The following is a 26267-nucleotide window of genomic DNA, read 5'->3' as shown; positions in this document are numbered from 1 at the left end:
TCAAACTATAGTGAAAATATCTCCAATTCTTCAGCCCTCAGATCACTCCTTCCTTTTACCCAGCTAACAAAATCCAACCCTCTCACCCATACTGCTTGACTGTAGAAAGTCTAGTCTTTATTGTGATGTGTAAGAAATGGGAAAAGTCCTGGGAAGTATTTATATCCCATCCTGGTTGTTGCTAGCCACCATTTAGCCTAGAGACCAGTGTCTGGGCTTCTGTGCTGCTCTTTTGCCATCTGGAAACCATCTCCAAGCTACCACTGCCCTCTAGGAACCATCTGGCCCCAGAGTGGACACAGCTCCTCCCTTAACATCTAAAACACAGCTGACACTGGGCTGTAGTTTCTGACAAAGACTTACTGAAAGTAAGACTAACATGAGGAAATTAACAATGTAGGGAAAATAATTAAAATTGAGTAACACATTGCACTATTCTTAGAACCTTTAGCCACAGCCCTTCAGAGGGGGAGTCTATGACCAGCATCGTTTTCCTTAGGCTCCAACCTACAATTAGGATGCAGAGACCTGCTCATTTCCTTCAGATGGGTGTCTCCCACAATAATGCTCCCCTCTATGAATTCTGTGGCTCCAATTCTCCCCTGTCCAACTCCCAACAGAAGAAAAGAGACTGATCAATCTCATAATTATCTTTGGATTCTTACTCTACTCACCTGCTCTATTTTAGCATGTGACCTATGGAACACTTCATCCAGCTTTGACAGTTTATTTATTTAGTTCCCAGGTTAAAATCCAGACCCTCCCTCTGGATGCAATGATTGCATCAGCCCTGAAACAAGCCATCCCTAACTATGGACCCAAACAGTGTACAAATGTACAAATGTACCATAGCTCACCCTGTTGAACATCTGTCAGTCCTATTATAAACAATGCAGTGAAAATCTTAAAAGGTGGGCTTCCCTGGTGGTGCAGTGGTTAAGAATCTGCCTGCCAGTGCAGGGGACATGGGTTCGAGCCCTGGTTCGGGAAGACCCCACATACCACAGAGCAACTAAGTCAGTGTACCACAACTACTGAGCCTGCGCTCTAAGGCCCGCGAGCCACAACTACTGAAACCTGCGCACCTAGTGCCCATGCTCCACAACAAAAGAAGCCACCGCAATGAGAAGCCTGCACACCGCAACGAAGAGCAGCCCCTGGTCGCCACAACTAGAGAAAGCCTGCGCGCGGCAACAAAGACCCAATACAGCCAAAAATAAATAAATAAAAATAAATTTATTTAAAAAAAAAGAAAATCTTAAAAGCTGAATCACACATGCATGATACCCTTCCAAACCTTTTCTGATTCAAAGGGTGTGTACATTTTCAATCCCTCATGCAGTACTGAACTAACTCCTGGGTACTCTTCTGGTATGGGGGACACACTAATGAGCATAAATTCACTCCCCAACCTTATAGCTCTCATGTTTTGTAGGACAAATAAGGAAATAAATGTAAACTACCAACGGTGCTAAGTGCAAAGGCCATTAGCTGAGAGCTGATGATTAGTAAGTAGTAACAAGGCAAAGAAGGACGGGACTGTGTTCCAAACAAAAAGAACTGTCATTTTAAATGTCCTGGGGCTGGAAGGAGAGTGCCGGAATTGGAAAGCCAGCCTGGCTAGAACAGAGGTATTAAGGAAAAACACAGATTGAGAGGTTGCAAGGACTCAACCTTTCAGGATGTCGTAAAGCCATTTTTAGGAGTCTGATTTTATTTTACGACCAACAGGATAACACAGCAATTATGTGCACATTTTGAAAATCTGATACTTGCTGGAAAGGCTATGTAGTATTTTACATTCCTCTGTACCTTCACCAACACTGAATATTATTATCTTAGCAATTTGTTAGTTTTAACTTGTCCACATTACATTTTTTTTCACGTTTATTGCCCATGTTCGTACCTGTTATGGACTTAACGCTTGTGTCCCCCCGAAATTCATATGTTGAAATCCTAACCCCCCAATTAGGAGGTGAAGCTTTGGGAGATAATTAGGGCATGAGGGCAGACCCTTCGTGAACAGAGCTGGAGCCCTTGTAAAAAGAGACAGCAGAGAGCTTGCTTCGACTCTCTGCCATGAAGGACACATGAAGACAGCCATCTACAAGCCAGGAAGAAGGCCTTCACCAGATACTAAATCTGCCAGCACCTTGGTCTCGGATTTCTCAGCCTCCAGAACTGTGGAAAATAAATGCTTGTTGTTTAAGCCCCCAGCCTGCAGTAATTTAGCATAGCAGCCCAAGCTAAGAGATTGCCCTTGCCCATTTCCTACTGGGATTTTGTCTTTTTTTTAAGCTAAATTTAAGACTTGCTTATTACCTTTTTAATATTTTTTTCCTAACTGTTTGCCTTTTAATTATATGTCAAAACATTATATACATAAGCAACCTTTTCTTTTAGGGATTCTGCCATAAAGGTATTTTCTCCTCCCAATATTATATAAGTATTCATCTATATTTTTTATTAGTAATTTCATGGTTGAACTGCTCGTATTCAATCATGATGTTTTGACTGACATCTATAAACAGAAACCTAATTTTACTTTTCAAAGGGTTAACCAGTTACCCTTGAAATGTCACCTTTAACACTGGAAGTAAAAAACTTAGAGAATAATTCATGGAGTCTTCTTAATTTTATATTTTGTTCCATTATCTAATCATATATTACTGTACCAGTACCATATATTACTTTAAAATACATATCATGTGAGATAAAAGTTCTTCCATAGTAAGCTCTCCTATCCTCATTTATTCAATTTTAAGCTACCCTATAAGAGACTTACTCCTTTCTTAAGAAATACTGAATTAACTTTCACAGGGATTTTTAAATAAACTAATAAGGTTTCAGACTACCTGAGAACTAGAAGATATCCATCTGGAATGGAAAGAGGTGAAAATGACCTTGAAGACTTTAGCAACCCAAAAAATTACTGAAATTTACATAGATTTTTGCATGTAATGGGTACATTATGGAAGAGTTTGAATAAATAGCCCATAAGACAGTTTACCATAATTGACCTTTTATTTTAAAAAATTACAGGGAGCAATTTCCAGAATCTTATTTTATAAAAGTACTGCCTATATCAAACATTTTATATCACTATTAATTCCATTGAAGAGCTGCCTTTTTTTTTTAAGGTACTAATTCCAATCGATGGGATATGCCCTTAAAATAGAAAGTTTCCATTTATTCAAATGTCAAAATTAAGATTATTGAGAAGTTTATTGCTTTATGGCTGGGCAAGATGCTACTAGCACATTTTAGGTAAATAATATTCTTTGTTAAAAACTATGAGGTCATTCTGTTTAAAACTTTCAGGATAATTCACAGAAAATAGATATATGTATTCAAATTATACATTTAAGGGCTGAGATATTAGCTAGACATTTATATGTGAAGCAGCTCTTTAAAGAAGACACACAAACAGGTCTGTCTTGTTATAATATACATAATTGAAATTAATAAAACCTGGAAGACCAATATTATGCTATGTTCTGTTAAGATCTTTAAAAAAAATCACACATTTAGTAGTCCATTTGTGCTTAAAATATTCATATGCATGAGAAGCTTAAAGAAAAAAAAACACCTCTATACATGATGATGAAAAGAAAGTAATAAATTTTTTTGAAATTGCACTGTTATTTAGAACACTTTCCTAAATTCAGACCCTCCTTTGCAACTGGCACAGTTTTTCAGGTCTAATTGGCAACCTGGGGAGGCCCCTCTGGTATTAGTGAAGTAAAGAAGGTGGTGATAAAAGACCAAGCTGATGCCATTAATCCAGGCCTTTGAATTGCACTGGCATCTTCACCTGCATCTTCTCCACTCTCATCTTCAAGCCCATCATCCATAAGACGCTCCTTTCAAACAAAAGAAGAAACATGTTCCTAAGTGATCTGAACAGCTACCATTAACTCATGACAGAAAAGGAGAGAGCTAAATTCTTCCCAAAGGAGGAATATGAGCATATAATAAGGAAGTGGAACTTCATGGTCATTAGAAATCTTCATTAAATCCAAAATTGATAAATTCCTCGTTCAAGTTCAAAGGGATAACTGCCAGTTTAATATAATAAATTCTCACTGTGTGCATAATTTTCTTTTTAGACTATTTTTGGGAAGAATGATATTAGTTCTTTCCACTTAATTCTAATATATGACTGACAGTATTATAAGTTCTCCTAGATGAAACCACACATTTACATGTTAACTTTCCTTCAATACTATGGAATACCCCAAGAGTCTTTTATTATGTTGATCTCATAGAGTGCTGAAGAAACATCTATATTTAAAGTATATGAAAACCTCATTAGCATACCATTTCTTCAAGTTCTAGATTGTTTGCATTCTGCACATCATTGTTGACTTCGGCATTATTGTTGGGAGCCTGTTGCTGACCTCCTTCTTGCCTAAAAGGAAACCATCCAGCTTGGTGTCTGCTCAGTAAAATAAAGAGAAAAGAAAATAAGTCACAACTGTTTTTATTTGTAACACTATCAAACATTAGTGTCCTACAAGAGAAAAATGATTAGAACTATGATAAATGAAAAGACCAAATCTCCTACTTCAGGCCAAGAACTACCCCTCTCAAAGCAGTGACAGGAAAACAGGAATCAATTTAAGTCTAAAGTTTATCATGAGCTTAACTGACTCTATGCTAGATATTAAGACAAGTCAGGAGTCATAAAATCATTTTTTGGTATTTTTCAAAATGAAATTCAACTAGATATTTGTTTGCCTCTTGGGAAAAAGGGGGGGCAAGGGACAGTTAGTCTGCTTATGAAAAAAAATCTGACCTATACCTATAGGACTTACTATTGATTAATTAATTAAAAAGCATATCCTCTGCAAGACTGCATCATACACACCTCAAGTTTTAAATAATTGATAGGGCATGTCTAACTGAACTAACAATTTTTATAAAAGACAGTAAAGGAAAAAATCTGCTTCTAGACAATTCTGATAAATGTTCTTACGTTACATAACCTGCTTTGCTTCTGATGCCAGATATCTGAAGGCCAACATTGATATTCCTTGACTCAGCATTCACAACAGACTACCACATGCCAGATTCCGTGCTGAACAGTTTTAGAAAGTAATTAAAAGAAACCACACAAAGTGAATGAACATCACTCACAAATAAACCAGTAGCATGGCTCCCATTACCATGATAAACCGACTAAAAGAAGAATAGAAGTACACAATGCTAAGGAGAATTGCAGCTCGTGAGAACGTGTACATCCAGTCTAGCCAGTCTCGATTGAAGTCTTCTTCGTTTAGCACTGGACCTCCCTGTGCATTCATTTGAACATTCTCATTCATGGGTCGATTTTCTTGGGCCACTAGGTTTGGAGCTGGTGGGGGTTCTTCTCCGGGAACGTGTGCCAGATTTAGAGGCTGTGAAGCAGCAGGCTGGGCTGGGTTGGCATTTGATGTGGCCTGAGCTGAAACTGCAGCTTGACTGAAATATTCACCAAAATAAATATTAAAAAAAACCCAAACATTTATATACTATATTTTTCAAAACTTCCTGGGAAGTCATATGTATTTGTCATAAACCTAATATAGAATATCACAACTCCCGCACCTCATTTCCTAGGTAAGCCTAACTCCCAGTGGAAAAGTGGAGCCAACATGGATGGCAGGAGTAGCTCAGGAAAGGATGTTCTCCCAGCCTGGTAGTCTAGGTTAGCAGGGGAGAGGTGGAAGAGATAAGAACAGCCATGTGATCACTACTGTTTCTCTCTTTCACTAAATTATAAGGTAATGACCAGATCTTTTTCCAAAACTTTTCACTAATGGCCTCTTTTGCTCTTCTACAGAGGATAAATGACCCCCACACCCACCACCTGTTCCTTAGACCCGTGTTTTGAAAGATTTGTCTAAAAAAGTACATTAATCAGGGCTTCCCTGGTGGCACAGTGGTTGAGAGTCCGTCTGCCAATGCAGGGGACGCGGGTTCGTGCCCCGGTCCGGGAAGATCCCACATGCCGCGGAGCGGCTGGGCCCATGAGCCATGGCCGCTGAGCCTGCGCATATGGAGCCTGTGCTCCGCAACGGGAGAGGCCACAACAGTGAGAGGCCCGTGTACCACAAAAAAAAAAAAAAAAAAGGACATTAATCATTACCCTGTGTGTCCACTCTAAGTGATAAATGATTTGTATTAGTATTTTAAAATATTAACGAGATCCAGGTAACAATCCCTCAACCCCAATCCTGACTTTTGGGAACTCCATCTGGAGAACACTGGTGTAGGTCCTTATCAAGTTATGAAGAACTGTGGTCCTAAAGTTTGCTTATAATTTGATTGCTTAAAAGTCAGAATAAATTTTCCTTTAAAAGACTCCCGGTAAAATGATAATATATCTGAAATTTGCTTTAAATTATTTAGCAAAGGGGGGAAAGTTGTAGAACCAGACTGCCATGAATTGATAAATGTTGAAAAGCTGGGTGATGAGAACACGGATTCATTTCACTCTTCTTTTTATATGTTGAAATTTTTCTACAATAAAGTTTTAAAATCAAGATAGCAATATAAAATAGAAGTTTTCTAGGGTACAAAAGCCTATGTTTAAGCCAGTTATCTAATACATTGTATATGTAGAGGGGTCTTTCATTTCCAAAACACTTCCTATCTCATGGACATTCTGATTCATAGGTGAGTTATTTCATTAAATGTGAAAACTTGAGGCTCAGAAGTTAAATGATGTACATAAGGTTATATGATTCAGTAGCAAACTACGATAAGCCCCACTTATCTTACACAGTTCTTTTGAGGTTATAAACAAGACAAGGGGTGTAAAGCATCTAGTGGAGTACTAAGGACAAAGCAGTCCCTCAAATGATAACCATTACTATGGCGACAGGTAAGGTATAAAGAGCCTTCCTGTAGCCAAGGGGTTATACAGGAGAGCATTAGGATATGAAGTTAATAAAGCAGGTAGCTTCCTGGGGTAAGGTCTAGAGGAAGGATAAGGATACAGACTTCACACTGTAGGCAAGAGAGCCATCAGATGTTTTAGGGGATGGAGAATGACAGACTCAATTATGTGTTACGCAAATTAACCTGGCAGTAGTACAATGAAATATAGTAAAGAGCCTAAAAGGAGAAAAAGTGATTGCAGTAAAGTGGGTCTAACATTAGAAAAGATCTTCACAAAATATTGAAAGTAAGATATAGGGAAGGACGGAAGCTAGAAACAACATACTAACTCATCTTGGTAAGTTGCTGGATTCAGGGATAACAGAAGCCAGAATCAAAGCTGACTAAGGCTAAGAGCTTGGAGGATGATTAAGAAGAGACAGTATCACTGACAAGGAAGTCAAGAAGGAAAATGCACTTAAGAGGATGGTGCAGTTAAATTTCAGACATGCTGCATTTAAGGGAAAGGCAAATTTCTCTATGGAAATCTCCAACAATTAAGTGGAGACACAAGAGGAGGCACAGAAGATGAAGAACGGGAGTCATCACAGAGAGCTAACAACTAAGGCCATGGAAAAAGGAAATCCAAGATGACTGGCCCAGGACTGAATCCTATCTTCCCTACCAGACTATCACAAGGCACATGGTAGGTATACAAATACCTAACTGAACAAGAAATGTTACCATTTAGAAAAAGGGAAAAAACAAAGGACACAAAATGAGTGATCAGAAAGAGAAAAAGAATGAAGAGGATGACAGAATCACAGAAACAAGGACAGGAAAACATTAAAGAGAAGCTAGAAATGTTAAATGAACACACAGGAAGTCCAGAAGAAAGAAAACCGAGAAACTGTATTTGGTACTAAGATTGTTCCATGCTGATCAGAAGCAAGACTTACTAAAATACCAACAGTCCAGAGAGCATATTAGCCACAACTGAGCCCTACATCAATATGAGCCTCCCTGACATATGGTTCTTTCTATTCCCTTTTTTATTCGACATCCTACCTTCACGTAGATTTGCTGCCTTCCAGTGAAACTTTCCTAAGTTTTCTCCTCTTAAATAGATAAAATGTTCTATTAAAGAAAGCACCTGAATACTGCTAAATATAATTAGGGGAGAGAGAGAGAAGCAGAGAATAGGTTTAGTTGATGTGAACAGGATGTGAACCCTTTTTCCTTTAGCCAAATACTTTAAAATAATTTTTAAAAACCAATGAAACACATCAGTAAATGAAATCCCAAATCAACTTACTTAGAATCAGAAAGAAAATAAAGCAAACACCACAATGAGTAAAAAAATAAACTCAAATTAACTTACTATTGCATATAATACTGATGCGCATACATCTGTTGCCACCATAGCATCTGCAGTGGGCTGAAAGCGGGATACACAGGGAATCCAGCCGGAACAGCCTGCCCAGGAAGCTGGTTGTCTACATTTCTAAAATCGAGTAATAAAGAAATGTCTTTTAATGCTCCAGAAGAAGTTGAAAGCATTTCTCTACATTTTTATTTCTGAACTACAAGTAATCCATTGACAAACGTATTAAATCTTAATGAAAAATACTTATTTTCAGCATTCCTCAAGTAAGACATTATAGCTTATGTAAGATGACCCTGACCCCAAGTATACAGAACAAGTAACATCACAGCCCAATTTTAATGGAAAAATAAAGCAAATGTGCGGCCAGATTAAACATCTGCTATCTTCTCATTTCAGCACAGAAGTCAAAAAATACTTTCATTGCATTTTTAGTACATTCTTCTTGAGAACCAAAACCCTAAATTTGGGGGAATTAGCAAAAGGATATTTTACATTAGTAATAAAATATTATTTAAAACATAGCACCTATCAACTGTAAAATAAAAAATGAACATTATTAAAATCTGTAAAATATTTTTTAGTTAAATAACCAAGATTAGCAGACATATTTATACATGCATTCCTAAAGTAGATTAAAATTCTATTAATTCAGTAAAATTTGTGGGTGGTCACATTTAACTTTTCTTTTTTTTTTTTTTTGTGGTACGTGGGCCTCTCACTGTTGTGGCCTCTCCAGTTGCGGAGCACAGGCTCCAGACGCACAGGCTCAGCGGCCATGGCTCACGGTCCCAGCCGCTCCACAGCACGTGGGATCATCCCGGACCGGGGCACGAACCCGTGTCCCCTGCATCGGCAGACGGACCCTCAACCACTGTGCCACCAGGGAAGCCCACATTTAACTTTTCTATGCCTCAGTTTTCTCATCTCTAAAATGGGGCTAATAATAGAATCTTCCTCACAGGGTTGCTAGTCCGTACTCAGTAAATGTTAGCTGTTTTTATTTTTACTCTCCCCTACCACTAACTCTGAATATGACTTCAAAGTGTGTAATGTGAGGTTTGCAGAAATTCGCATACCTCAAGACAACTACAGGGATAAACATATAAGTAAATGCAGAATTTGTGAATTTTGTAACTCTCCTTTTCTTCCTATTACTTGAATTTTATCTTAGCTAATATTAGTTTGATCTATCCAGAGTGAGACAAGAATAATTAACAAATTCATGAACTTTAATTTTATATTCTAAAGAATGTTAACATACAATTAGTAAAAATTGATTATAGAAACCTAATTTAGAAGAGCTTGGGAGGCTAAGACTTATCAACAAACTGTACTAAAGGCAACTTGGTGCTAGATTAAGGCATCAACTCTCCTGCATGTAACCTGAAATTTCCTCATCCTTGGAGGAATAATAGGAGCCATGCAGTGGCTCCCATCCTCAGAAGATCCTCCTGCCTCCTGAATGCAGCCCTCCCCACTACTTCCCAAGCCTTCCCACATACTGAATGAAGAAGGAAAAGCAGAGAATCCTCCATGAGAGTTCCTCCCAGCTCTTGATAAACAAGTCCTGTATAAGAAGAGGAAAAGAACCTTACCCCACCTATACATTTAAAAAGATATCAATTAGTGATCAAATCTGGACAGAAAGCCATACCACTGGAGCAGAGACGTATTATAAAACATTTATATAAATGTTTTGGCATTTGTATAAATGCTGTTAGCATTTCCCCCAGTGAACTGATGCATCTGAGCAAAATGAAAACTATCTAAATCAAGTATTAGCCATAATATTAGTCAGTATCTAGGTATATATTTAAATTTTCTTAGTATTTCCAACTAAGAAAAAACTCATCCCCCTAAAAGTAGAACTCAACCGATCTCTACCACTAAGAGGAAATATAACCTCACACAAGTCCATTACTTCAACTGTTAAATGTGAAGGCTGGACTTTGTCACTGTTTTTAAAGGTCAAGGGAAGAAAAGGCCTCTAACAATCACTTAGAAAAAATTACTATAGCTTCCCACCTCACCTTCCTGCAGCCAAAAACATAAATGTGATTACTGAAACTATGTTGTCAAGAAAATAAATTAATAAATTCCCCTAGATGATTCCCATATGCTTCTTCCCTTTCTCACCAATAAGTTAAAAACTACTGGACTGTATAATTGCTAAGGTACATTCCAGGCCCAGGTTGGTATACTACAATTTTCCATTGTGTTAATTATCCTTCAGACAAGATGTTATATATTTGGTACTCTACAGAAAACAAGAAAAAAGAGTTTATTTGATATGAAATTATAAAGTTACTGTTAAAGCACATAATAATAGAGTAGTGAAACATATTACATAAGAATTTAATATATTCTAGAGGATGCATCATTAAATAACACAATAGAGAATTATTATTTGGAGCTGGGAAAAGTGATGACCAAATTGGTGGTTGGGGGAAGGGAGTTTAAAGGTTCACCTCATTCCATATTCAAATGAGTTTCAAGTAGACTAAAATAAAGTATTGAGTTAAACCACAGAAAATCTAGATGCAATTAGAATTGACTATTTACCAAAACTATGGAAGGAGGCTTTCCTAACTTATAAACAATAGAAGAAAGCACAAAAAAGATAACGTATTTGACAACATAAAATTTAAAGATACTGAGCTTAGAAAAAAATGTTTACAATAAATATTAGTTAATATCTTTTCTATATAAAGAACTCATAGAAATTGAAATAATCATTAGGACACCAAATAAATGCAAATAAAATAAAGATAGGGATTTTTTATCTGCCAATATCCAGTGTTGGCAAGGGGTATAAGTGAAACCCAACTCTTTCATCGCCAGGAGGATAAATTGGAATAAGGCTTTAAAAAACAATTTCATAAAATTAAATACCTTTAAAAATGTTCACTTATACTCAACTGCCCAAGTAATTCTGCTCCTGAGAATTGCTTAAAGAAATATGAAATATGGAAAAAATTTTCACATGTCTGCCCTTTTAAGCCTTTGTACGTACTCATCCCTCTTAGGAACCACATACTCAGCCTACTCCCACTCCCGGCCTCCTTTCCCCTAATAACAGAGAGAAACTGAAAACAAGGACAGTAGCTCATGATTGAAAAGAGAGAACCTTATCATAGCACTTATCAGCATGCTTACGTCACCTGTTTTTAATTCCAGTCCTATGAAGGCATTTATTCTCTGATCTATCTACTTTGACCTACTTCTACTTCTAGGAGTCTATCCTAAATATAAATGGCAAAAATCTGAAATGATATATGCACAAAGCTATTCATTACAACACTATTTGTAAAAGTAAAGATGGAAAAAAACTCAAATATTCATCAATAGGAGAGTGGATTTCACAATTTATGCAGTCAGTGAATTGGTGTGCAGATGTAAAAAGGAATGAAAATCTCCATATCCTCCCACAGAATGACCTCCTGTATATTTTGTTATGTGATATTTTGTTAAAAAGCAAGGTGCAGAATATGTATAATATGCTATCTTTCATGTTAGAATGAAAAGGATATATTTATATGTGTGTATACACATTGTGTGTACGTGTGTGTATACACACTTTCTTAAATTTTCACTATGAAACAGTGGAAGGATAAACCAAAACCAAAAAGTCATAAAAGTAGTTACGTATTATGGGGAGAGAGAGAACAGGAAAAGGGAATAAAACGAAAGCAGGGCTCTTAATGTATCTTGTTTTATAGATTTGAGACTGGAACCATAGAAATGTTTTATGCAATTAAGAAAAAAGCTAAAGAAAAAATAACAAGACATAAAAAAAATTCAAAGATACAGAAACAAATGAACTCGTGTATCAAGTCTGCAGCATATCACACAGAGAAGATTTATTCTACTGACTTCAAAACATAGTATTTTAACTGTAATAGGATAAATTCTAAAGACAAAAAAGAACCATACTTGGGGGAAGGGAAACACTCAACTCCAATCCCCTCCGCCCATCCTGTCCACCTAAGGGGAAGGAATACTGAGAAGCACCAAGTAGGTTAGGCTCTGATAAACCCTAGCATGTGATGTTCTGGTAAAATCGTTTCTCCTGAGGGCAGACCTTGTTAAGAAGAACAGAAAGGTCTGGCGTTATTTCAAAATCATTTTCTTTTCTCCTCTGCTTGCTAGAAACACGAAGGAATTCCTCTCTGGTATTTACTGTGAGGACCTGGTCAAGCTCCTAGAAGCATCTCAAGTCTTACATTCAAGTCAAATTCATTTTGAGGTAACTTTTTTTTTTTGGCCATGCCCCACAGCTTGCAGGATCTTAGTTCCCCAACCAGGGATTGAACCTGTGCTCTTGGCAGTGGAAGCACGGAGTCCTAACCACTGGACTGCCAAGGAATTCCCATTTTGAGTTAATTTTTAAGTATGGTATAAAATAGTAGTCTAGATTCATTCTTTTGCATGTGGCTGTTCAGTTTTCCCAACACCATTTATTGAAGAGACTGTCTTTTCCTCATTATATATTATTGCCTCCTTTGTCATAAATTAATTGACTATATATGTATGGGTTTATTTCTGGGTTCTCTATTCTGTTCCATTGATCTATGTGTCTGTTTTTATGCCAATACCATATTGTTTTAATTACTGTTACTTTATAGTATAGTTTGAAATCAGGGAGTGTGATGCCTTTAGCTTTGCTCTTCTTTCTCAAGATTGCTTTGGCTATTTGAGGTCTTTTGTGGTTCCACACAAACTTTAGGATTGTTTGTTTTATTTCTGTGAAAAATATCATTTGGAATAATGATAGGGATTGACTGAATCTACAGATTGCTTTGAGTAGTATGGACATTTTAACAACACTAATTCTTCTAATCCATGAGCATGGAATATCTTTCCATTTATTTGTGTCTTCAATTTCTTTCATCACTGTCTTATACTTTTCAGTGCATGGCTCTTTCACCTCCTTGGCTAAACTTATTGCTAATACAGACTTTGAATGTTGTAGATTTATATTTGATCTGGAACTATGTCCAGGCTACACTATGCTTTTTTAAATGGTTTATAAAATAAAATAGTATATGATATTTCTATTTAAAAAGCATACTTAGAAAATTATTTGGAAGGAAACTACAAAAATGTTAGCAACAGTTATTTCTGGGTGGTGGGTTATAAGCGATTTTTACTATTAAAAAATCGGATAACACAGAAGGGTACAATGAGTAGGTTTTCAGTTTTAGTAATTATAAAACAAGGTTGTTACTATTTCGGGGGGGAAATTGAGTGTACATAACAGTGGGTATTCTATAAACCAGTCAGCAGTTTTTGGAGTTAAATAAATATGACAGCACAGCACACTGAGTCCAAAATAGTCAGTCAAGATTTATAAATGTGACATTATAAATGGATAGCCAATGTGGTGATATACATGTACTGTTTGGTCTTCTCATGTTTCCTCAGGATCTTGATGGGCAAATTATCACCTGCATTAGAGCTTCTTAAAAAGTGAGGTTCCCAGAATGCTGTTAAGTTGGCAGATTCCTAAGCACCACCCTAAACCTAGTGATTCAAAAACTCAGGGAGTAGGGATCACAATTTAGCAATTTTAACAAGTTCACTAAAGATTGAGACCTACATGGTGGAAAACACATGTGACTAGTTAAACATAAGCTGTACTGAAGTCTAAAAAAGGTGTGCAGAGATTATATTTTGTTGGTGAATTCTTCAAGGTCACTAAATTACTGCTCTTGTACATTTAAGGCTAAGGCTATGTTCAATAAAATTTACTTAAGGACAGATGTAAAGTCTTCATTAGTAAAAAATTACAACTATAAGATGAAATTAAATCACGTTCATTGTTGAACTGAATAACCTATTTACTGAACTTTCACTTAAATTGTTTTGTAAATCACAAAGTGCTCTTTCCAAATATAGATTCATTTTCCAGCACCTAGCACTGGCATTCATTCAAATGTTCAGTGTATCAGACTCACAGATGACTATAAATCTGTTTGCTGAATGAATGTACAACATTCATTTATAAATATGAATGAATTTATAAATAACTGCTAACACATCAGTAAACACTTTACATACATGAACTCTTAATCCACACAGAAATCCTGTATGATAAGTACCGTTATCTCCAGATCATGAGCAAACTGAAACAAAGTAGAGAAGAGACTTGCCCAAGTTAGTCAGTGGTTAGGGCCAGGATTCAAACCAAGGCAGGCTGGCTCCTGAATCTGTACATCCGCTAAGCTACACTGCCCTCCTGATTTAAAACATTATTCATCTAGTAATAGATTCCCTAAGTGAAGCTCAAATCTTTAAGGATTTTATTGCTTATCATCTTAATACTCATTTTTAGCAAAATAAACACTATTTCAGATTTTTCTAATCTGTTTTATATACTTCTAAAAGCTAAATGCCTTTGTCTCCAAAGTTTGTTGATTTTCTCAACAGCCTAAAGAAATTATTAATCTTTTCCCAAGATAACCATGGTCTTATTCTGAAGATATGCAACTTTACATACTTTATTTTGTTTATTACAAAATATATTCACTGTAAGTATGAGAAAGAGTTAAAAATCTTATTGTGCAGAGAGTTAAAAATCTTATTGTGCAGAGATAACTATTATTAACATGTCATTACATATTCTTCCAGGTTTATTATATCCATAATTTTCTCACTTTCTATCACTACCACCGTATTTGGTAAAATATTAGTAAAATCACTCTGTATAAATTAAGAGGAACTGAACTGTCTTACTCTGCAAAAAACACAGGAAAGGAATCACTGTCATAAGACAGAAAGTATTTTAAGCCATTATTCTATAATGTAAACCGTGACAACACTGTTTTTTATAAATAACTAAATTTTGCTTTGTAATAATCATTTTCTGAAAACAAAAATATTGATAGTTTCATAGGATGCTTCATAAAAGTCTACAATCAGCCTAATCTAAACACTTATTTTTAGAAGAAAAACTCAAGAATATGAGACAGATGAGTCTTTTAAATATTTTGTTATATACTCCACTTTGTTTTTCTGCATTAAGAATTGAATTAAGTTTAAAGTTCTAAGTAGAAAGTACCTGTATGTTATTACATCCTGTTTGGCATAACAATCAGTGGCTACTTCTTGGTTACATCACTTACTACCATTCTGAGGAGTCCTAGCCATTTCCTTATTTCCAGCCTCACCATCATGGATCTGGAGCACTGTCACACACTGCAGTCCCACAGCATGATATGCAACACAAAACAACTATCGTTACCTATTATTCATGTTTCCTTTACTTCAAAAGTACTCTGGTTTCAGACATAACCCAGGTCTAAACTGTATTCTCCAAGATCCTCCTTTCTGAGCTGTCTGAAAGATATGCTGTGGCTGTCGACTGCATTCCCCCCTGGAACTGCCTAACCCAAGAGGCCTGCTGTAATTGCTAAATATAAGGTAGCCATAGCAAGCTTCTTGAGTAAACTCCTCCAAGAAAGACTCTGGATAACATGAAATGGTTAGCATATCTTCATAATACATCACAGTTTTATTCTACCTCAGTTGTTACCTTACTGATCATAACCACCAGTGGAAGTTTTTAAAAGCATATTACTGGGCCCTATACTCTTCCAAGAACACTCTTATTCACCCATCTGCTCCCCAGAAGACTAATTTGCATAGACCTATAGTGAGACTGAGTAAAAACAAAAATTTTAGTTACCTAGATCCTTGTTATTCAAAGTATGTTCTAAGCATCAGAAGCATCAGCATCACAGGGGAGCTTGCTGGAAATACAGAATCTCAGGCCACATAAGACCTACTGAATCAGAACCAGCATCTTAATAAGATCCCCAGGTGATTAGCACTAACATTAAAGACTGAAAAGTACTGCCCTAGACAATTCTAATGTACAACCAGCTTTCAAAAGCACTGCTCCTGGGCTTCCCTGGTGGTGCAGTGGTTAAGAATCTGCCTGCCAACGCAGGGGACATGGGTTTGAGCCCGAGTCCGGGAAGATCCCACATGCCGCAGAACAACTAAGCCCGTGCGCTACATCTACTAAGCCTGCACTCTAGAGCCTGCGGGCCACAACTACTGAGCCCTCACGCCTAGAGTCCGTGCTCCACAAAAAGAGAAGCCACCGCAATGAGAAGCCCGTGCACTGCAACGAAGAGTAGCACCCGCTCGCCTAAACTAGAGAAAAGCCCACGTGCAGCAACAAAGACCCAGCACAGCCAAAAATAAAATAAATAAATTAAAAAACAAAACACCATTCACTTAAAAAAAAAAAAAGCACTGCTCCTGGGAATTCCCTGGCGGTCCAGTGGTTAGGACTCCATGCTCTCACTGCAGAGGGCCCAGGGTTTAGTTCCTGATCAGTGAACTAAAATCCCACAAACCGTGTGAGACAGCCAAAAAAAAAAAAAAAAAAAAAAAAACAAAGCACTGCTCCACCTAACCCTCTAATTCTCAAAACATGTAATTAGGTATATGAGTAAATTTCAAATGTACTTTGATTACTGAAGGGGGCTACCATGAAAGTCTGGAGTCACAGATTTTTAAGAGGCCCACAGCTATCAGTTTCACTCACCCTTGCATTACATATGGGAACTGATGACTCTGTGCTGGGTCGGTTTGTGCTTGTGGAAGGGTTCGTTGCCTCAATCCTTCTGAGGACGAACTGGTAGCTAAAGACAAGGTTTCTTGACTGGATGATGGAGTTGATGATCCTGACAGATCTGAACTCTACAAACAAAAATGTAATTATTTTTTCAAGGAGATTTAATTCATTACAATCACAATATTATAGACACATTGCTAAAAATGTACTTATGAAATCCCTCTGCAAAGAGTGAATTTTAGAAATTTACTGATTTGACTCCTGTGCCCAGCTTAATAGGTAGATATTTTAATTCTTATGAGACTGAAGAGTTTAGAAAATCAAAATCATTTAATTACACATTAGTCCATTTCTCAACTATAAAGGGCTGAGTAGTAATTATATACAAAAAAATAGTACACAAAATTTGTGAAAATTAAATTCATACAAAGCTCTTTTCATGATGCTTAACACATAGGAAGTGTTTGATAAATGGTACTCATAACTGTGTCACTTAAACAGTTACTATGAACTACTACTGTATAACAGCTACTGTATAACATGCTATTAGTAGTATACTCGTTTAAAATATTGAGGAACATGCTAGAATTTTGTGTTATCTCTGACATTAACAAGGAACATAACCTTAAAATTCACTTAACCCCTGAGTCTCAGCTTTCCTATAAAAAATGAGATTGAACTAGATTTTCAAGATTTCTTTCAGTTGTAAAATTCTATTAGTTTATAGATACCACCAACAAATATTGTTTTTTTACAACATGAACAAAATACCAAACAGGATTTTAAAATTCTCATGCTTCAGTGATGTCAGTAACTCACAGATTCAATAACCTCAAACAATATAATCTCTTGAAGACCACCTCAATTTGCTACTGCTTGAAAATAGTTTGTCAAGTGTTTTATGTAAATTTAAAACACAATTACATTTTATATAAATTCCCCACTTTAAAAAGCTGGGTACAAAATAATTTCAACATCCTTCCAAGTTCACTAAAATTGCATTTACCTGTACTGCCTTGCTATTTACAGCATGTCTTTTTGCCTCTCTACCTTCCTTAGTCCTGCCATGTGAAATGGCCCAAGGACACACTGGTCTTTTGCAAAACTAACAAAAGCTTTAAGATGTTATTCCACACCACACAGACACCAGAAAGCTTACTAGGGAGCCTGATTGTTAGGCACATGACCTGGAAAGTGTTCTTTTTTGGCATGATTTCTTGTTAAAGGGACCATCAAAATATGGTGTTCATTAAAAAATTAATAGAAGAAAGGCCTAGCCATTTGGCAGCACAGCCTAATTTCTCTAGAACTAATTACTTCTGGCCTTATTGGATAACTCTTTCATGAACAGATTTTTAAGACATTTTCAAGTCCCACTGAAATTTATCTGCCATAAAAAATTAAGAGGAATTCAACTTAATTCTCCTTTGATACCTTTTAGATTTTTATAACACACCTTAAAAAAACTGAATATATATACTAATGACATGAAATCATGAACGAGGAACCACTAGAAAAGTGAGAAGGTTCTTTGTCAACAAAAACAGGAGCAACACAACTGTGTCCAAAGACTATACACAGAACTCTATGCCAATGCCAGGGTTTTGTCCCTTCTTATGCAAGGTAGGAAACATAGAAAGACCCTTAGGTTTATTGACAAAACATATCTCAATTTAATGTAAGCTAAACTCCCATGGCTGGTACTAGAAAATACTATTGAGGCTATGCTAATTAAATACAGCAACTAGAAGATGTAGTTTCTTAAAGAAGCAGTTAACTGGCAGTATCTATATCACCCATGCCATTCATCCCCTCCTTAAAGTTTTGGCTAGATTCTTGGCAAGAAGGAAAGTACACTTAGAAGTACAAAAGTTCCCTGCCCAGGAAGTTTTAAGCAAGCTTCCACTCATCCAGTCCTTTTCTTTCACCTCCAAAAGTGTCACATAAAGCTTTTACAGGAAACCAAAAATAATTTAATATAAAAGATTTGAGACGGTGTCTCTAAAACTTGTAGACAATATCTAAGTTGAAAAGTTCAACTAGTTTTTAAATTTTCCAAAACAGTTTTAAGCAGATGGAAAAATAAGAAGGGAGAAATGAATACTCAAGTCTGAAAGAACTGAGTAGGTTAAGTAATTATTCCTCCCACAGTTGGAATATAGGCTCAAATGCAATCATTTTAAAAAACAAAGTTCTTGACTAAGCAATCTACCAAGAAGATTTAGCAAACTTAAAGTTTAAATAATTTAATCTACCTTGATTAAATATACTATATCAAATACTTTAAATATTTCTGAAATACTCGCCCTAGAGTTTATATTATATAACCATATCATAATTCTGTTTTTTGAGTATTTCAGTAATTAAACCCCTGAAGATTGGATCTATTACTGACCTGCCATATAGCACATTATAACTCATGGGGAACAGGCTTCAGGGGATAACAGTGTGTATTGGATCTCTAAAAATGAAGTTTAAATGCTTAACTTGAGCTGTTCAAAACACAGTCTTACAACCCACAAGAGCGAATTGTTCTGTTTTCCACTTAGTTTTTAAAGGGAAAAAAGGATAATCAGAAAACTTCAACATTTACTCTGCCCAAAATAACTCACAGAATTGCTGCTGGATGTCAATGCTTCATGACTTTGTCTACTGGTGCTGGATTTTGGAGAACTGGGAGGAGTCCGAGAAGTACATACTAGATGAACCATATGATACTCATCTTGCTAAAATTAAAGAAGATTACATTTAAAGAGTAGTACTGGAAAATACACAGCTCAAAAATGTCAGTAGCTAAGCAGAAATACTTAATTCAGAACTTAAGTTCCTTCCTACCACAGCCATTTTATTAGTAATAAATTGCTGTCATTAGGACCCTTGTGAATTCAATATTTTGTCCATGCTTAGAAAATGGTCTCAATACTCAGGAATTGCTATATGAAAAAAATGATTATTTTGTATACCAAGCCGTTTTGAAGCAAACACTGCTGTAAAGTTGTGTCAGCACTATCTATTATTTCAGTATAAAAACATCTAGCATGTTAATATCAGAACTGTGGTAGTCACACTGAAGTTTAGGCCTACAAACTTTGAGTAGTGAAATGTTTTCATTATTTGAGACCTTACAGCGATAAAGAAACTCAAGTAACTTCACTATAATCTCATTTGTCTTAGTTTTAGCAATAGTGTTTTATTTTTTTAAGTCAAAAACTGTTTTTATCTATAACACTTATGCACAGACATAAAGCATATATTTGAACTATATTCTGTAAATATTCCAAATGTGTTGCCATAAATCTACAACTACGACTGAAGGAAAATGTTCTAAAAATGATTAGAATTGGCATTTTAGCTTAGCGATTTCATGAGTATATTTATAGTTAGGCATAAAGCAAGTAAATAAGATGGAGAAAGGAAAGAGAATAAAGGGGGGCAGAGAAGAACAAAGGATGGCTCAGCAATTTTAAAAAAGAAAGAAAAGAGACTTCCCTGGCAGTCCAGTGGTTAAGACTCCACCTTCCAATGCAGGGGGCGTGCGTTCAATCCCTGGTTGGGGAACTAAGATCCCACATGCAGCATGGTGCAGCCAAAATTAAAAAAAAAGAAAAAAAGCATGTGGGATCTTAGTTCCCAGACCAGGGATCGAACCCGTGCCCCCTGCAGTGGAAGCGCAGAGTCTTAACCACTGGACCACCAGGGAAGTCCTGAGGCATTCTTCTTTTAAGTCTTCTGGTTGAAAATGATTTCTGGCAGCAAAAGCCTTTTTAAATGTATGCATATGCAGCCTCTAGCTATACTTGGGTAAAATAATAAATATATATTTCAAAGAGCATATAGCAAAAAGGTTTTTAAGGATAAAAACAGGAAAAGAATGAAGAGGTGAAGCACAGAGGATTTGGGGGGTAGTGAAATATTCCGTACAATACTATAATGGTGGATACATGTCATTTTACATTTGTTAAAATCTACAGAATGTACACCACCAAGAGTGAACCCTAATGGAAACTATGGGTTTGGGGTGATAATGATGTCAATGTAGGCATCAACTGTAACTACTATACCACTCTGACGTGGATGTTGTTAGTGGTGGTAGCTGTGTATGTGTGGAGGCAGGAGGTATATGGGAAATCTCTATACCCTCTGCTCAATTTTGCTGTGAACCTAAAACTACTCTAAAAAACAAAGTCTAGGGGCTTCCCTGGTGGTGCAGTGGTTGAGAGTCTGTCTGCCGATGCAGGAGACACGGGCTCATGCCCCAGTCCGGGAGGATCCCACATGCCGCAGAGCGGCTAGGCCCATGAGCCATGGCCGCTGAGCCTGTGCATCCGGAGCCTGTGCTCCGCAACAGGAGAGGCCGCAACAGGAGAGGCCGCAACAGTGAGAGGCCCGCGAACCGCAAAAAAAAAAAAAAAAAAAGTCTATTAAGAAAAGAAATGGGGGGGGTGAATCTGCTGCAAATTCCACTATTTTTGAGAGGGAAAGAGAGCGAGGGAGACAGAGAGGTTATTAAACCACTTTGGCAACCTGAAACTACGTGATTAAAATGAAAATGACAGCAAGAAGTCACAGTGGCAAAACTAAAATGTCAACTATCTAACAGAAGGAACATACCAGTGTAAGATTTTTTAAAGTTTCCCACAGGTGATCAATAAACATACAGGAGAGGATAGAGAGATTAGGGATATCCAGAAAACACTGAGTTAGGTCAAAGATCTAAAGCAAAACATTAACAGCTATATATTCAATTCTGCTACACTCACAAGCAAAAAGAATCTCAAACATTTGAAAAGTTCTAAAAGTATAAATTCCACAAATAAACAGGAGCTAAAAAGCTGCCATTAAAATAACTAGCATTCAATCTGTCAAAAAAACTATATTCAAATATATTTAACTCTGAGTACCAGCATTCAAAGTTTGCTAACTGATGGACCAATTGGGCTTCATTCTATTTTCTGTCCTGAAATTAAACTCCTAACCGAAGTTAACTTGTATTAAAACGTAGTTTTGTCAAAAGGGTATTTAAGAGAGGAGACTATTATCAATGAAAATCCTTCACCACTACTTGAGCACTCTACTCCTGCACAGTTTACTGATAACTCAGTACTGCTTTCTTACACAAGATAACAAATCCCTGAACACAAATATATAATCCTATTTTAGATTTAGCTATCAGATGGATATACAAAACTGTTACCTAAACCCAAGAGTTGATCTTAAGTAACTAAAAACTAAACTGGTTGGATATCAATAAAACTTCAGAACATATCTCCTCTAGCACTCTGAGTATCTGGTATCAAATAGTGGTAGAAAAGCTTACTTTTCTGAGAATGTCTTTCAGCTGCAGGTGATCGGGAAGCAGTCTGCCAGAATACACCAACCTCTGATCCTTTGTCAACTAAGAAATGGGACAAAGAAAAGAATTCAACTTTTTCTAATTATACAAATTTAAGGTTGGGAATAAGATGCCTTACAATGGGTAAAGTAAAACTCCCTTTAGGCACAAATAAGCAGAAAACTGACATAATTAAGAATTTTGTTTTTCCAAATTCCACTTAAGACATTAAAAGTTCAGCATATGGTAGCATATCTACTGTAGATATAATAAAATACAGATAATTACCAAATTATTTTTAAAACGAGGAAAACAAGGTAAATTGGAAGTTCGTATTTTCAGCCATAATGCAATCCATGTGTGACTGTCATTAAAAACCTTCAAGATTATAAATGAGAAGGTGGCTGACTTTCTATTAACAGTCAACAATGGGATAAAATTCCAAGGTCACCAGTGTTGCTTTGCATTGTTTGTCAGTATTTTTAATCAAAAGTAAACATAAGATTTAGTTTACTCTTTACTAACATCTTGCAGGACAATTTATTGGTTTTAATTCCAAAGCCGTTTGGATTTAGTTACAGCTTTAGGTAACTATTCTTGTTTTTATTATTCCTGCCATTCTCATGAATACCTTCGTACATTTTTCAAAAACACAAGACTAAAGAAAAATCAACTCAAGTGCATGGAGATTCAAGTGCCATCTCCATATGCAACCCAAAATAGGAAATATGTTCTGGTTATCTCTGCCTTATTCTGTACTTAAAATAAATCTGCTAAGTGCTCACACTACAAGTATTAAGTATTTTAAATAAAAGCATTTATGTAGAGTCCCCATAAGACCTCCTATTTCATAACTGAGGAACAGGCAAATGTTCGTTGAATTCTATTAAAACAGTTAAATATTAGCTATATCAACAATTACTAAACATGCCAAATCCAAGCAATAACTATAACAATCTTCAAACAGACTACATATGCAACATGGCTACTAAAAAAAAGTCTTACATTAAAAATAACCATAGTAGAAAGAGTCATACTGAGTAATATCTGTGATTCAGGGGTCCTTAGGTACCAAAGATCAAGGGAAGATATAGTTGTCCTTCCAAGATACTTAGCTTTTAGGCATAATTTAGCTTCCCCTGGAAGTATTTTTGAGTGTACCATTCCTAAAATGCACATATAAAAATTCTTATATTAACAACCAAATACAACAAAGGATTTTTTTTAAAATACATATCACAAGTCTTGAAACTTCAATCAATACATATAAATATTGAGTGGAGCACAAACAGTAAATTATATAACATAAGTTAAATGCTAAGTAGATAATGACTGACTTAATCCCTGGACAAATGAATTATGTAATGCTTTGTAAGTTTCCAAAATATACTTATTACTTCAGCTGCAACCTAAAGAAGTTTCTTTGATAAATACTACAGTCATCATAAACTATCATTCTTTCACCAGCCCAAACATTTAATAGATACTTCTCTGTCATATCATTCTGTATAAAAATTATCAGTTCTTTCCTTACGAATTTTTTTTACTTTACTTTGAAACTTCTCAAACATACATAAAGTGGAGAGAATAAAATGAAACCCCTTACCATCTTCAAGAATTCCCAAATATCCAGCTCCAACAATTATCAACATTCTGCTGTTCCTGTTTCATTTACCCACCTACCCCCATTTTGTTTTTGGCAAGGAAGAGAGTTTTAAAGCAAATACCACATATTTCTTTTTGCCTGTAAAAAACAGAATGTATCTGTAACAGTTTTTTTTCCAACTACCCACAATATTACCACATTCAACAAAATAAATATTAATTCCTTATAATGTGATATCCAGCACAGCTCAATTTTTCCCACTTGCTCAAAAATGTCTTTTTAGGAATGGTTTGTCTAAATCAGAATACAAACAAGGTTCACACATGGAATGGGGCTTTTATGTCTCTTGTAATTTTTTAACAGCTTCCACTTCTTTAAAATTTTTCCCTAGCTATTTGTTGAAGAAAACATGTTGCAATCTGGATTTGGGTGACTATGTCCTCCTGGTATTGTACAGCATGTCCTGTACTCTCTGTATAATGAAGTTAGATCTAGAGGGTTGATTAAATTCAGGTTCTTTTTTGTTTGACAAGAGAACTTCCTGTTGCATCATATTATTAGCACACTGGATTGAGTGACTTACTTTTAGTCATGTTAAGTTTGATCAGTGGGTTCAAATGTTGTCAGCCAAATTCATCCCTTATAAAGTCTGCCATCAAACATTCACCTTATTAACAACCTAGATCCAGCTGCCTAGATCCATTATTTCATTAGGGGTAGAAAATATTTTCTAATTCTCTAATTCTTTCTGTATTAGCTGTGCTTCTTCTAAAAGAACTTTACCTCATCGACCATTTGCTTACCTAGATTACACAAGAAAGACAGCAAAAATGCTCAATTTATTCCCTTTATCAGTTTTCAGAATGAGTGCCCAAGCAACCTCCAGAAGTGACCAAAAAGTTTTGGTTTAAGTATCATTGTGAGCTTGTGGAATTTTGTTTTTCAATGTACTGCCACCTGGTTGTTTTTGTTAATCCTCAAATTGCACCATCTTTGGCCAGTAGGAGTCCCTTCAGGTTGGATCCTATGTCACTTTGACATGACCTCTAAGAGCTTCCTTGCTTTCGGGCACACCAGGTTCATCTTCCACATTTCTTTCCCCAGGCCTGGAATCAGCCACTGTTCCAGGGGCCTTGATTCCTTTTAATGGGAAATGGCATCTAGAGACAAAATCTGGGGTCTAAGAGTGCTTATTGTTACTTGCTATTATTTCTAAGATTCTTCATTGAAGAGAGCAAGAAAATATGTATTTTTGAGAAAGAGAAACTTAAACCCTGAGTATATATTCATATTTCCAATTTTAATTAAACAGTATATGGTTTTTTATTTGTATCTCTATCACCCTGAAAATCTTTCGTGCTAATGATATTAACAAACGTATGCCATTAGCAAAAGTATTTATATGCTTTATCCTACTATGTATAATCTCAAATAATAATAACAATATTGGATGAGGCTTAAGATTTCTTGTCACTTTTTTCCGTCCTTAGATATATCCCATTAGGGATATGCAGTCAAAATACAGTTTTGAAATTACTTGTAATAATTCTTCTTACAGTTTTGTCACCATCCTGACATTGTTAAACTGTTTTGTTACCATTTAGGAATTTTTTTCTATTTAACTTTTTAAAATTATATATAACATACATGGAAACAAAGTAAAAATTATAGAACAAGGTACAAAGAGGTTTAGCTTCTGTCCCTACCCTCTTTCTCTATAATTCTGAATTACCCTTCTGTCATTTTTTAACAACATAACAAACCTGAATACAAATACACTTGTATTTCCCTTCTTTTCTCACATAAAAGATAGTACAAGATACTCCTTTGTACCTTATTTTCTCACTTACTGTGCCCTGGAGATTACTCCTTAGCAGTATAAAGATGTCTTCCCCATTCTTTTTGACAGATGCATAATGCTCCATTACACAGAAATACTAAAGTTTACAATATGGATATTTGAGTGTTTCCAGGCTTTTGTTATTAATCATAGTGTCCTTCTTTCATACTATTCTACTTATTTCTCTATTCCCCCACTATATCCTGGAACATGGAGCTCCCTGGTGATCTTCATAAAAGCAATCTTGGTGGAAGAGTAGGGTAAAAACTTAAGTGGAATGGATGCAAGAGAACAGGAGAGGAGTACAGATACAGTGAATATTCATAATTTATAAGGAGTTGTGCACTAAAGACAGGAAAGAAATAAAGCAACAGCTAGAAGGGAAGTGGAATCAAAGAGGGTCTTGTTTGTTTTACTGTTTCATGTTTTTGTTTTTTTAAGAAGAGAAAAAAAACATGTTTGTATGCCAACAGGAATAATCCAGTAGAAAGGAAAAACTGCAGATGCAGGAGAGAAAAATAGAGAATTTCAAGAGCAATGTCCTTGAGTAGCTATTAAGGGGTAGAATCTCATGTGAAGGAGCTGGACTTAGAGAAGAATATGGCAGATAGGTGAAGAAATGTTGAGAAACTTGTACATGATCCCACTACC

At 36.0% G+C, this 26267-nt stretch overlaps 1 protein-coding gene across 3 annotated transcripts in view; it reads right to left on the bottom strand.

The window, feature by feature from the left end:
- Window positions 1-3005: 3005 nt before the first annotated feature.
- The window catches only part of HERPUD2 (HERPUD family member 2), a 42587-nt gene continuing 19325 nt past the window's right edge, over window positions 3006-26267 (bottom strand). Inside the window, exons 2-9 of one of the 3 annotated variants that reach the window (XM_060156860.1) lie at window positions 23176-23336; window positions 22156-22233; window positions 19451-19564; window positions 16809-16963; window positions 8246-8368; window positions 5203-5463; window positions 4321-4438; window positions 3006-3863 (exon numbers count right to left, since the gene is read on the bottom strand). In XM_060156860.1, the coding sequence (XP_060012843.1) occupies window positions 3702-3863; window positions 4321-4438; window positions 5203-5463; window positions 8246-8368; window positions 16809-16963; window positions 19451-19564; window positions 22156-22233; window positions 23176-23334 (1170 nt within the window). In that variant the 5' untranslated portion in view covers window positions 23335-23336 and the 3' untranslated portion in view covers window positions 3006-3701. Of the gene's footprint in view, window positions 3864-4320; window positions 4439-5139; window positions 5464-8245; window positions 8369-16808; window positions 16964-19450; window positions 19565-22155; window positions 22234-23175; window positions 23337-26267 lie in introns of all 3 variants that reach the window. The other 2 variants (XM_060156858.1, XM_060156859.1) reach the window with 2 other exon arrangements.

Source organism: Lagenorhynchus albirostris, chromosome 8 (assembly GCF_949774975.1).
Source record: "Lagenorhynchus albirostris chromosome 8, mLagAlb1.1, whole genome shotgun sequence".
NCBI classification, from domain to species: Eukaryota; Metazoa; Chordata; class Mammalia; order Artiodactyla; family Delphinidae; genus Lagenorhynchus; species Lagenorhynchus albirostris.
Note: the sequence above shows the minus strand (reverse complement) of the source record. Positions and strands in the feature narration are given on the sequence as shown.